We start from the raw sequence: 14,028 nt of genomic DNA, 5'->3' as shown, positions 1-14,028 counted from the left end.
GCAAAAGGAGAACTCGACATCTCAGAAGCTCTGTCCCCTGCCATCCTGCTGCTCAGCTGCTCCACCCTCTCCCAGCCTCCAGGTGGCAGGACTGTGGGCACACTCCTAATGCCCAAAGCTGTCCCCACCTCACACTCTGACCACAGGCTCCAACCTCACCCTCCAGCTCCATAGGGTCCTAGGACAACCCACCTTCACTCACTCATCGTAAAGCTCCCTGAGAACGAGTTCCATGCTGGCACATGGGGATACGGGACACATCAGCCAGAGTCGCTGCCTTCAGGGCCATCGTCAGACTTGCAGATAAGGGGTCACAGTTCCATATTGTAAATGCAAAGATATGAGTGTCAGAGAGCTCTATGTGCCTGGAGGACAAAGTCCCTATGTACTTGAAGAAGGTACGTGCTCAGGGAAGTCTTCATGGAGGCAATGACAAAGGTTCTGGGCCTGCATGGGTCCTAAGGGAGTTACCAGAAACACCAGGGTGGGGACACCACTCCTGGTACAAAGGTGCAGAGGCCAGAGAAAGCCTAGATGTGATTTAGGGAAAATGTTCTGAAGAAGTGGACGGGTGGCCGCCTGAAGGGAGAGGGTTAGATTTTTCCCGTGCCCAAGATGTGGGAGGAAACTAGGATTCATGCTCAGCGGGCACAAGGAGACAGGTTTGGCTTGGTGTAAAAAAGGACTTTCTAAGTGTCAGGGCCAAAGGAGGAAGCTCCTTTCCTGGAAGAGTTCAGGCAGGGCTGGGCCAACCACTTGGCAGCAATAGTGGAGACAATCACTCAATCGTAGTGGAGGGGCAGATTGAGTTAAATCAACCATTTTCTAACCTTTTTCAAGACAAATCCTTTTCTTCAAATGGAAGCTTCTATGTGCAACAGATGAAGGCTGGGATGACTGAATAAGCCTGGGAGGTGGCTCTGAATTCCTATCACCTCACTGCCCCCACCTCTAGTTTGAGACTCCATGATGATATCCAGAAGCCTTCCATCTGCTGGTTTTAACCCCACCCCCCTCCTCCCTCCTTCTCCACACATTCCCCTGACAAGAGAGCATGGACAATTGGGGAGACTTTAGAACATCCGTACGGGCAATGTTGTCCAGAACCTACTGTGTATCAGCCACTCCCCTAGGTGCTGGGGACAAAGTAGAGAAAAGACAGATGCCACAGACTTTGCCCTCATGGAGTTCACGGTCTAGTAGGGAGGCAGAGTCAAAAACATATTTATGACACGTTCTGATAAGGAATGGTGGGCATAGGGTTGGAGGGAGCCTACCATACCCCACCCTACTGGAGCATCTAGTCCTGGCGAGGCCACTGGTAACACCCAGGCTCCCCACTCCCAGACGGGTTCTCTTTCACCTTTACCAAGATACATTCAGAAGGGGTGACGCCTCCCGGGACAAGAGGGTAAGGGACAGAGCTGTCAGAAGGTGAGTCTCCCCAGCTCTGGCATGCTCATGTCAAAAAAAGGAAGTGCCTGGGGGCCTCTAAACTCTGCTCCCCAAGCTCCCAGCCTGGACTGGTTCCTGGAAACACCCTCATGCCCTCAAGTGGGAGCCTTAAATCGCTGCACCCACAGCAGATTTAAGGGCCCTGGGCCCTGAGAGCAGGGGCCCACATGGTCCACTGCAGGCAACCTGGGGACCCGGCTAGTCAGGCAGTGTGGGACAGCTGAAATCTGACCTGGCTGCTCCTTTCTTCATGCTCAGCCCTGGGGAAGGAGCTGGAGATGCAGCCCATGGTGAAGATGGGGTTCACGGCCCCTTTCTCTATGCGCTACCTTGACAGCTCTATCCCCTCTGACTCTGGACTTTTTCCTTCTCCACTATCTGCCTGGTTTTCTTCATTTGAAACATAGGGACTGGATGACTGTCAGTCTTTTTACAGTTCCCCCAAACCCTACTCTGTCACTCTTCTTTTTGCTAGAATCTTTAGGCCAGACAGGCTCTCTGGACCCAGGGTCCCACCTCCTCATGTGGTGGCTGAGCCTTGTAGCTGTGGAGCAGGATTGGAGCTCCTTCTTCTAAGGGGCAGGCGGGTGCTCTTCTCACTCTCCCATCCTGCTGGGGCTGGGGGCTGGGGCCAGACTCACCGATGTTCATCCACATGCACACCTGCCCCGGTATCCATGGTGAGTGTGCTAGGTCTGTTAACAGACACTCATCTGCTCCCGTGGATCCAGAATTCGACTTGTGGGTAAACACACACAATGTGTCCTGGTTCCCACTGCCCTGACTCCAGTATTGTTCCTCAGACACGGCCCTGTCTAGGTGCATGTCTGGAAGACTTCCAGAGTAATAAGTTCTGTACAGAGACAGAGGGTTGTGTGGACATCCTGGGTGAAGAGGGGGTCAGGGCTGAGCGGGGGTGTGGCTGGCATGTCGAGGGAAAGGGACACCGCCCTTTTGCTTATAATGCTGACAAGGGCCAATTTGACAGGCTAGATAGGTTGTTCTGAGCTGGGGCAGGGGACTGGGATCTGAGCAGAGGGGCCTGAAGTCAGAGGTGAAGAAACGGTCAGGGAGATGAACTCAATGGGCTCAGAACAGACCCACGTTATCACAGCTTCTCATTTGTTATTACCCAGTGAAATGGTTGAGCCCCAGTTAAGGGGCACGGCTGTCTAATGCCCAGACATCCTGGAAGGACAGGTTGGGAGGTGGTGGTGGAAGAAGTACGCAGAGCACTGGCTTGGAGGAAGAATTTATGTCATCCCATCCCCCAGGCCCACTGCTCAGGCAGTGTGGCACACAGCACTGTCCCCTAGCGGAGAACGGGCAAGCAGCTGGGCCTCCTGGCTAGTAGCTGTGGCCTTGGCCTCCATGGCTGTGGCCATGGCCGTGGCCTCCGTGGCTGTGGCTGTTGTCATGCTGGGGACCACTTTCCCCGAGGCCCGGCCCATGCCAGTGGCCTTCTTTTTGGGGGGCATTCTCGTGCATCTTCTCATGGGAGGCTACTGTCAGCCGGGCCACCAGGACGATGAACTCCTCGAAGCTCAGCTGCTTGTCTACATTTGTGTCCAGGTCCTCCAAGATATGATTTATGACTTTCTCATCCTTCTTCTTATTCTGTGGGAGGGGGAGACAGGGTGGTCAGGGCCGGTGTGGCCAGGGCTGGGGACAGGGAACACAGCCCATGACCCAACGGCAAAGGCACAAGGACACCTGGCTCTTGGGCCTCAATTCAAATATTAAAAATGACGATGGCTGAGTGCCCACAGCATAGCAGAGGCTGAGCGTGTGCCAGACACTTTCCCACACATCACGCAGACAAGTCAGGCACGTGAATCTCTCCACTTACGGAAGACAAACTGAGGTCAAGTGACTTGCCCGAGGTCACACAATCAGTAAGGGTAGAAATGTCACCTCATTGGGTCCTCATAACAACATTAACAGGAGACTCGGCATCTTCCTTGAGGCAGATTGAGGAAACTATCTTGGAAAGGGTAGAGCTTTTGCAGGTTGACGAGACTTGGGAGCAGAGGATGGAAATGCACATTCTGATCTGACTCAGAGCCCAGTCTTGTCCCCTTCCCTCCACTCCTGTCCACTTGACTCCCACTTCTCCCTGCCCTCTCAGGGTCACTCACTTCTACCTGCACCGTGCGAAGCACCTGAGGGAAACAAGCAGGTTCTGATCTTGTGTGTGGACAGAGAGCAGTGCGGGTGCTGTGTGGACCCCAAAGGGACTGATAAAGTATGCAAGTGGGACACCAGGTGAGGAGAAGGCTCTAGGCATGGCAGAAGGGAGAGCCAATTGGTTCTGGCTTGCCACCCCCTGGAGGGGGCACCTCAGCTAAGCCCACTCCCCAGAAGGTGGGGTGCCCAGCTCATCTCCCAGCCCTTCCTGCTCCTGCAGCGCTTCACCAAGGTCTGCTTTCCGGCACTTTAGCCATCACCACCTAGCAAGAGCACTCACTCCTGCACAGCCCATGGCCCAGGTCCCATCTTCCCCTCTGGCCTATAACACTGCTTCTGGCAGAGGATGTGGGGGCATCAGGCAGGCGTAGGGGTTGCAGGGAGAAAAGCCTTGGCCACCCAACCTCTTGGATGTACCCTCTCTTGTCTGCCCTGTGCCAGGGTCCGGCTTGCTGAGCTCCACCCCCATGGGGAGCTGTCAGCATCCCCAATACCTCCTACTGCAGTGCTTCACCTTTCCAAGGTCGGGAGGGGCTCCAGGGAGGGCTGGCCACCTGCTCCAAGATCAGGACTGAGATTGGGACCCAAGGTCCCACCCTTCTTATCCAGGCCTCTGTTTCCCCAAAGTCCCCACATTTATAAAGAAAACTAAAAGATCCTGTGGAACTAATCCTCCTTTGTCCTAGAACTGCCTAATCGTTTTCAGACCAGGGAAATAAACTCACATGGTACTGAGAGCTTTGTGTATGCAGTGCTGGGTGCTTCCCCGAGCACATGACTCCTACCACAGACCCTTCAGATTAGAAAACCCTCTCAGCTTTCTCCTTCGAATCCCATCTGAGGCTTGGCGTCTCATGGGCTTCTGCCAAGGGTCGTCCTCAGTTGCTTCCCTCCTCAACATCCCCTTCTCGACTCAAATGTCATCTCCTCTGCAGGGCCATTCCTGTTCACCTAATGAGTCACCTCTCCCAATCCAGACAAAGTCACCCACAGTACCCTCACTTGTTGTCTTTTGGATACTTGTTGGTGTGGGATTTATCTGTGCTCTTTGTTGGTCAACATCTTTGCTGTGTCTCTTCCATTTGGACTGTGGGTCTCTCTTCGCCAGTACATGCCCTTGGCTGGGACAGAACATGTCACACAGCACACGTTCAGTCAGTCAGTCTTTCCTGACTCTCCCAGGCTGTCTAACTTGGAGCACCTCCAGTGACAGGGCCCCAGCTGCCTTTGGAGGCTGAGTTGAAGGAGCTAGAATTTTCTCCTCGACAGTTGCAGACTGCACTCCATTCTCCATCCTGAGCCCAGACTCTTGCCAGACAGGGCCAGGCCTGCCAGGAATCCAGCCCTACCTGGAGGAAGTTTGCCAGCTCTTTTTGCACCAGCTGTTTGAATTCTTTCCGGTTCAGGGTGTCCGGGTGTCCCAGCCGCACAGAGTACTGGTGAAAGACGTTGATGATGGTCTCTATGCTCCTCTCCATCTGCGACAGTTCCGCCATCTTCCTGCACTCTGTCTGAGGGTGGAGAAGCAAGGGTTCAGGTGCTTAGAAGTAAAGGCCATCAAGCGTCCTTGACACCTCCCTGCTGGCTGCTGGCAGGATTAAAGGGGGCAACACAGAATAAAAAGAAAGCATGGCCTGCAACTGAGCTGGGAGACAACCATCTCCCGCACATGGAGAATGGGTTATAGAATATCAGGAGAAAGCCGAAAGCAGAGCATTTGAGGACAGAAGGCTCCAGGAGAACATGACCTAAGAAAATGTGAAGGAAGCTTTAGAGTGGGCAGGTCAATCAGGAAGGGCTTCCAGGAGGAGGATTGTTTGAGAGGGAAGATGGAGGGGGAGTAAAGAAAGTAGGCAGGTCAGCTCTTGCCCAGGGTAGCTGGCAGTTCACTTACCCACGCCGAGGAGCCACACAGAGGGGTTTGACATCGCGGTGCGGGCCCTGCATTTATAGGCTGCCCCTGGCTGAGACACTCAGCCCTCTCGTGCGAGGATTGCTTCACAGATGAGCAGTGTGGTAACCTTGAGCTGGGCTGTCACTGGCAGGAAGGTGACTGGGATGGGGCAGGTAGTGTTCACAATGCTCCTGTTGCGTTTTTGTGAAATTCCTGGCCCTGGCCTGCAGCTGGTTTGGGAGGAAGCTGATTGGTTAGTTCACTTCTCCTCCACTCCAACCCCTGCCCTCGCTGAGCAAGCCAGGAAGCTGCCTCTCCTCTGGCACCCCGCTGTCCCTGACCACACTGAGGTTGTGCCTTCCCACCCTGTGCTAGCCCGTGGCTGGTGGTGGGCTGAGAACCCTGGGGTGTCCGACCCACTCTGCCTCCCGCTGTGGGCAGGCCAACGAGGCTGGCTGAGCCTTTCTGAGCCTGCTTGGCTCTGTGATAAGTGCTCTTAGGGGGGTGAGTGGTTGGCGTGGGGTTCCTAGATTCCTTGGGGTAAGTCAGGGTTAGAAGGGCCCTCGGAGGTGGTCAACCCCCTTATATTGCAGATGAAGAAACTCACGTCCAGAGAGGGACCTGAGCAAGGTTGGTGACATAGCAAGAATTGAGCCCAAGAAAGCAAGGAGAGAGAAAAACAGGGTCTCGTTGCTTTAAAGAATGGGAGACTCTGAGTCTAAAGGGATTCCATCCTGGTGATGTGGAGAGAGCCCCAGATTGGCTCTAACCTCTGAGCGATGGTGAGGAGAGGGGAGTGTGCATTCTTCCACCTGGCAAACACTTCTTGGACCCTCAGATTGGCTAGTCACTGGCTGGCCAGGCACTGCGGGAAGCAGACAACAGGTCAGACACAGCCCCACCCTCACTGAACAGGCTCCCTGGTAGGGTGGGGACAGAGGAAGGAGGGCCAGGGAAGCTGAGGCGTTGCCTCTTGTGGTTTGAACAAATAAGTTACCAGTGTCATCCTGGGTTTGGCAAGTGGGACACCATCTTAAGGAAGATCTATTCTGTCTTTTGGGGGAGGGAGGTTAAGTTGTTCTGGGCCACAAAGCTATCATTGGATCGATTTTCACAAAGGGTCACAGGGTTTTCAGGAAGGGAGACACCAATCCCTCTGTGCCTTCCTCCACCTCGCCGTCACAACCCACAAACCTGTGGTTAGAAAGAGCTGTCAAGTTGGATGTGGATGATCACTATAGAAGTGCCAGGGAGGAAGAGATTGTCAAGGCCTCTGAGACACAATCTTTTTACATCTAGCCTGGTAACCTCCATTCAACACCACAAACTCCCTGCACACTTTGTGTTAGCCCCATTACCATGAACATGAACAGAACCGAGCAGAGCCCACATGGGCACCACTGAGGCCTGGACATGGCCCCGGACCACCCCTGAACTGTGCCCCTGCAGCAGTGGGCTAGGATCATCCTTACACGGCCAGGCTTCAGCAGCCACATGTTGCACCTTGAGAAGGAACTGCTCTAGGGGACAGCTGAGTGAGATCCAGTTCCCGGTCCCGCTTGGTATTGGAAGCAGAACATATCCCAGCAATGGAGGAAGAAATCTCCTGTGCTATTTGGACAATTCACGGATGGGGGAGGCTACAAGAGGAGAAACTGGACAGGTAGGGGCATGAGCAATTGAGGGGGAAACTAAGATGCGTGTAATGGTGTTTTATTCTGGGCTGATGAATTATGTCGCAATTATATTTTGGAATCCCATCCCTCTTACTCAGATCATGGGCTGCGTGCTTCTCTAGATTTAAATAACTGATGCTGATGCAAGGCTGTGATCCTACTAGGAATATGGATGTGCTGGTGACTGGCCAAGGTCACTGTATCCTTTCTTTTTTACTTTTCAGGTGAAATTAACTCTATTTTGTTCACAGTTTTATTGAGGTGTACTTTACATACATAAAACCTGCACATATTTATTGGGTACAGTTTGACGAGTTTGGACATATGTGAACACATGTGATCCCATCGCCACAATCAAGGTAATAAACACATCCATTAACTCCCGACGTCTCCTGAGTCTCTTTCTTTCTGTGTTTGTTTTTTGGGGTAAGAACACTTGATGTTAGATCCATCTTCTTAACACATGTTTAAGTGCACACTACCGTACTGTTAACTAGAGGCACCATGTCGACCAGCTCATCCCTAGACCTTCTGCGACTTGTACTATACCTGCAACTTTCTACCTGCTGAACAGTGAGGGCACCACCTCCTCTGACAATCCCCTCAAAGGGGATGAGACTGCGCTGGGAGAACCCTGCAGGATGCTCCCTTCTGCTTGGTTTTCTCTCCCTCCCTTTACTACTACTTTCCGTATCAGTTTGAGACACACAAAAGACTCTGTGGAGCATATAAGTTCTTTATAAGACAAAAATCAAACAACAAACTCCTGTGACTCTACTGAATGCTTTTAGTCCCCTGCGCAGATACTGGGTGATTGGCAAAATATTCCAGAAAACAGAGAAGGAAAATAAAAAATTTTTTGTTTGCTAAAAAGTCTAATTCTCTGAAAGCGCTAGGCAGGCAGGCAGAGGAGTCAGGTGTGGTTCCAAAATGATTTGTTAGCGTCTCTACCTCAGACTCTGATTTTCTTCAGACGCTGAGTCTCTTCCTGGACAAGAAGGGGCTGCCCCGCAGCCTGGGCCAGGAGTGCACTGGGAATGAGGACGCCCTATGGCTCAGACCCAACTCCCAGGGGAGACCTTGGGGCCAGTGAGGTGCCAGGAGGGGTGTGGTTGACAGAACTTGACAGGTATAGCCTTGGGGAGCAGGCATTCCAGGCAGGACTGGGAATGTGGCTGAAAATTGTAAGAGTGGCAGGCGTCAGAGAAACTCAGAGATGAAGGAGGTCATGAGACAGCCTGCAGGACCTTTGTGGGCTTCATGTAAAGAAAGCCTCCATAACCGTGGTGGAGAAGCAGAGGCCACACAACGTGTGCTTGGAGCTATGAAGAGTTATGTGGCCCCAGTGGGATTCCCTAGAAACCCGGGAAGATGACCGATGCTGACAGATCCTGTGCTCCAGAAAGCTCCTGGAGAAGGTGTCAGACCCAACGGTGCACCAGGCAGGCCGAGTCATGGCAGGGCCCCTTTCACAAAGGGGTCTCCTGGAGTCACCGAGGCTGATTCCAAAACGAGGATAAGGCTCTGGTCCATAGCAAGAAGGAAAAGAGAGAGGGACACAGCTTGTTTGAGAAAGTGGTTAAGGGCCCTGTACAGGCCAAGGCACCAAGTGGGACTTTGACTTACACTCAGGGCATCTATCCAGTGGGAATTTCTAAAGCTGAGGTCTGGAAGGGGTTGTTTCTGAGACAGCCTGTTAGAGCCTAAAAAAAGAAAAATGGCCATTCTTTCACTTTATCTGTGGGAAAGAAGTCCATTTTCTGTTGACCTGACCCCATTCTGTGAATCTGCCTTTAAGATTTCAGAGACTAAGGTTAATGCCCACAGGAGATGAGAGCGTGGAGCTTCCCACCCCACTAGGATTCAACTTAGTTAATACAAGGGCCTCTGCCTGCCCTCAGCTGCAGAAACAGTAGGGGCAGGTGGTAAAAACTCAGAGATAGGAGAGGCAGAAAGACACGTGTCTCATGGCCATCCAAAAGGAAGTCAGTAGAGGGCTCTGCTCCCCCAGGCCAAATCTCACCACAGAGAATGAGGAAAGGGAGAGGGTATGCTCAGTAGAGAACAAGGGCCGCCCCTTTCATCCTGCAGAAGTCCCAGAACTGAGGAAGATTATGACTCTGCAGATGAGATGGGTGAAGACTCGTTCCGGGGATCAGCCCACGCTACGTCCAACTCCAAATCACCACACCACTGGCTTAAAGCTTAAAACAGGAGCTGTTCACCCCCAGGGTGGCCAGGACCATCAGAGATGCCACCAGACTGAGTGGGAACCCAGCCAGAGCATGGGCCCCGACTCTGAAGTGGCCGGTGTCAGGGTTGGTGTATCAATGTAAGCAATTACTGCCCTGAAGGAGGTGACAGGAAATTCACTCCTCATTCAGGATCCCTGCAGGGTTTCTGGGGTGCCCCAGGAGAATCCACCCTCACAGTGAACTGGCATCCGGGAAGGCACACATTCCTTGCCCTTGCAGAACTGATTTTGGAAAGAGTCGACCATCCTCTTAAAAGGATTGTACATCACTCTCAATGGGTGAATGGTGTGGTATGTGAACTATATCTCAATAAAGCAATTATTTTCTTTTTTATAAAGGACTCTGTAGACATTTTGGGGCAAGGAAGTTTTATGAAAGAGACGATCTACTGGCAGATAAAAACAGATGTTTGACCAGCTGGGAGTGGTTTTGTTGGTGAGAGGATTGCAGCAAGTTTTTCAGAGTAGGCGAGGCAGAGAGCTATCTTGAAGCAGTTCTGTTTTACTCTTTTGGGCAGTGGTGTTGAGATGCCTTCCCTCGGATCCCCAGCAAGCAGCAGCAGCGCTGTTGGCCAATTGGGGGTAAAGAAATCTCCTGGAGAGATGATGTAAGAGAGACATATTGACTCCCCCAGAACCATCGGCAGCAAAAGTTTCCTGAAGTCAAATTACCATGAGGAAAAGGGGAGATCACGCCAGTGACAAAGGAGACACGAGGACAGTAAGAGCTGCTGATGGAAACTCTTCCAGACCCAGCCTTCCGTGTGTTTTGGGTAACAAGGCCTGAGCATCAGAATAGGAACTCAAAAGAGCAGAACTTTTTCCCACCACAGGGCACCGCTGATCCTGGGCTTTCTAGAGGCATCCCAGCAGCTGGATGGACAAGCATCCTCTACAGAATTGTGTGGATGGCCTTCAACATCAGTCCTATAGCAAATAGAAGCAACCACTGCTGTCTGTCCTCCAGTTCATGAGAGCAGAATTGATCCCCAGACCCCCACTGACCTGAGGGAGCCCTTGGCTCAAGAAGGAGTTACCAGGCAACTTCCTAATAGGAGATGTGGGAGCTTGAGCAACTAACTTGGAAAATAAAAAACACACGACTGAGCCAGCCCTGGTGGTCAAGTGGTTAAAGTTCAGTGCTCACCACTTCCGTGGCCCAGCTTCACTCACCAGTTGCGGAACCACACCACCTGTCTGTCAGTTGCCATGCCATGGTGATGGCTCACATAGAAGGACTAGACTGATGTACAATTAGCATATACAACCACACACTGGGGCTTTGGGGAGGGGAAAAAAAAAAGAGGAAGACTGGCAACAGATGTTACTTCACGGTAAATCATTCCATTATTAAAAAAAAAAAAAGAAAAGAAAAAACAACTATAATTGGTTAATCATACCCTACTGTTGCATTTGGGGGTTCCAAGGAAGACTCTCATCTGTCTCCTGGATCAATTGGCCAACCCAGATTTGGAGCCAGCTCCTTTCTGAGACACTAGCTGTAATGGAGCCACAGTGTTGGTGGATAGGGCTGGTGTGATATTGACTGTCAAAAGTCAGTGCTGGGATGAGCTGGGCTTGAAGGATTCCTACAGGACACCTGCCAACCCTTGGACAGCACAGAGTGGTGGGCAGAATATTCAAGAGGAAAAAGAAGGCAAGTAAAGTGGATTTTGAATTTGTTGAAAAGTGAATTCTCGGATTACTCAGACTGGAAAACGTTACTTAGAAGTGTCAATATGGTAGGCAGCTTGGCAAAAATTCTGAAGCATTTGCTCAAGGGATATACCAGTAAAATGAAACTAAATTTTTTTCCCATTGTAATATTCCTTGTTAGAATAACCACTTTACATTTTTCTCAATTCCACAAAAACCAAAAGCAATAAAAAGCAAAGTTCACGTTTGCTTCATTTTATTCTACTAGTACCTAGTATTGATAATTTTAATGTACTTGTTCTGAATATGACATCTACAAATACACTATTTGAAAACAACTTTACTACACACGTTAAGAGAATCCTACAATATCATGAAAGGTCTTTTTTAAATTAAAAGGAATTATGCTAAATTGATGTAGTAAATGCTCTAACATGAAAAAAACAAGAATCAGTATATATGTCTACCTTCTAAACAATTTTTCCAAAACTATTTCAGTGAATCATAATTATGGGATTAAGTTCCAAATTATCCAAACTAGGTTCAAGTCTCTATGTGTAACTATTCTCAGCTATTTCTGAAATTATGCTTTTTTTTCATTGTTAGCAATTAAGTCAAAATAATTTCAAATTTCATTTAAAAAGTTGTGGTTCTTGATTTACAATAAATTTATCTTGTACTGTAAAAAAAAAAAAAAAAAAAAAAAAAAAAAAAAGAAAAGTGAATTCTCTGTGAGACCCAGAACAAATAACAGAAGAGACAAGTGCTTTAGAAATGATTGTTGAGGTCTCTGCCTCAGGCTGTGAATTTCTAAATCTCTGAACACTGTCCCAGAGGAGGGACTCAGAGTAGCTCATGTCTCCTAGAGTGTGGTCCCACCTGTCCTGCTCCAAGCCTAGTGTTCCAGATGCCAGCTGTGGAAAAGCCCAATCAGCCTACGGAGAAAACTAAGAGTTACCAGCAAGTAAATATACTTTCCAGTGAAGACATTAATAAACTCAGGGGAAGAACTAGTCCAACTTGGCTGGGGCACATTCCTAAAAAATCTGCAAAAGTAGCAGTTATTCAGAAAGAGAAATGAAGGAGGCAATGAAACGCAGAAACGAGAGTGCCCTGCAAGGTATTCATTTATTCCACGCATCCAATGCTTCCAGAGCTCCCAATACTACTCATTTATTTTTCTTGTCTTATAACACTGGCTAGGGCCTCCAACACAAATGTTAAATAGAAATGGTAATGGATGTGTGGGGGCTCAGGGCAGACTGCCCCAAGATGTGCCACAGTGGCATATTGACTATTTGGAATTAAGTCACTAGAGAAACAGCTAGTGCAAAAAGGGCACTCTGACGATCCTCTGTCTCCCTCTGAAAGCAGGAAATATATCTCCCTTGTGGAAACATGCCTTCTGTGCACAGGAGGTAGAGAGACATCCTGATAGCCAAAGAAGGGGAATTCAGGGCCAAGAAGGCTGTGTGAACAAACTGTTTAGGATACTCATGAATCAAGCAACCAAAGTCGAAGTTTCTTTGTCTTCTCAATACTTACAAACTCACTGTTCTTCTCTAAAAAGTATAAAAGCTGCTTGCCGTGGTCACTTCTTGTATCCCATTTCTATGGGACCTCTGAACGCACAAATTAAATTTGCTTTTTTTTTTTTTTTGTCTTCTGTCAATCTGTCTTGTGTGAATTTAATCATTAGACCAGCCAAAAGAACTCAAGGGGGGTAGGGGGGAAATTGCTCCCTGTGTGTCAGGAGCTTCCTCTCTTCTTACCGTCATTCGAGAGATATGTCCAACGTTTCTCCATTAAGTGCGATATTTATGATTTGTTCTTAATAGATACACCTGATCATGGAGGGTTCTAGGACCAAAGCAGGAAAGAAATCCAGAGCATCGTATTTTGGGTAGATATTTCCCTCTAGAAAGCACTGCCAAAAAACGTGCCACAGCCAAACAAGCTGCTGAGCAAGCTGACCTGGATGGAGCCTTTGCTGGGCTGGGTCGATGACGAGCCTCTACATGTGCTTTGGCTGCAGGATAGCACCATGTTTTCTGCTGCTCACAAGGCCTATTCTGGAGGAAGGGAAGGAGGCTCCTGGCCACTGAAAGAGAGATGGGTACAGATCCTGTGAAAGAGGTCTTTTGCCAAAGGCCTGTGCCCTGACCTTAGCAGCCAGCTCAGACCGTGATTTTGCAAATAAGAGAATTGTTCGCTTGAGAATTTCCACAGCTCCTAAGACTGGAAGAAGTCTCCCCACCCTGGAAAGGAGGGGGCATTGTTACTGGGACAACACCTAAAAGCTTAGGGAAATCAGAATGCCAACATTCTTGTTCTCTGATCGTTGACTGGAGGATTGCTCACACCAGGGAAAAAAAAAAACCCACAGTAGCCCAGGCCCTGAGGCATGCCTGGTGAAGTCCTGGACAGAGGAGGGGGGCCCAAGAAGGAAGTTCCTCTGGCATCTGCTGTGCCTTGCTCCTCACTCGTGGATGGCTGAGACCCTTCAGGGAGTAAGGACACAGAGGCCAGAAAGGCTGGCAGAGGGAGGCTGGGTCCTCTGCACACAGGATGGAAGCCCGCTAGAAGAGAACATTGTGTCTTAACCAGGGTTTCTTGCCTGGAGACAGTGGGGGATCTAATCCCAGCTCTGTCACTTGCCAGATTAGTAAATTTGGTCAAGGTTCTTAACCTCTCTGAATCTCCTCATACACAATACAGAAATAGCAATTACCTTTCTCAGTGGGTTGTTATAAGAAGTAAATGAGATAGACGATCCCAAAGTCTACTGCCAAAAGGCAAAATTATGAACAAACAGAGTGGGCCCATGTCAAAAGTCTTGTTTTAATTCATTTGTGAAAGAATCAGCAGAAAACATTTTTAAAAGATGGTTTGAAGAATATTTGAGA

General features: G+C 49.7%; 1 protein-coding gene across 1 annotated transcript; it reads right to left on the bottom strand.

The window, feature by feature from the left end:
* Window positions 1-2,802: 2,802 nt before the first annotated feature.
* On the bottom strand, window positions 2,803-5,138 carry LOC101390845 (protein S100-A9-like). The gene is made up of 2 exons (XM_004436048.3): window positions 4,992-5,138; window positions 2,803-3,072 (listed from the first exon to the last, which is right to left on the bottom strand). Exons 1-2 carry the CDS (start codon window positions 5,136-5,138, stop codon window positions 2,803-2,805), a joined length of 417 nt encoding a protein of 138 aa, XP_004436105.3.
* Window positions 5,139-14,028: the final 8,890 nt, after the last annotated feature.

This window comes from Ceratotherium simum, chromosome 2 (assembly GCF_057802395.1).
Source record: "Ceratotherium simum simum isolate JZ-2026a chromosome 2, ASM5780239v1, whole genome shotgun sequence".
NCBI lineage: Eukaryota > Metazoa > Chordata > Mammalia > Perissodactyla > Rhinocerotidae > Ceratotherium > Ceratotherium simum.
This window is presented reverse-complemented; position numbering and strand designations above follow the sequence as displayed.

What these genes read in the sequence shown, in the direction of transcription:
- LOC101390845 (XM_004436048.3), bottom strand. Translation starts at nt 5,138, where the DNA reads ATGGCGGAACTGTCGCAGATGGAGAGGAGCATAGAGACCATCATCAAC. An exon ending in AGCTGGCAAACTTCCTCCAG is followed by an intron (nt 3,073 to 4,991) that starts GTAGGGCTGGAT and finishes CCCCTCCCACAG; the next exon opens with AATAAGAAGAAGGATGAGAA.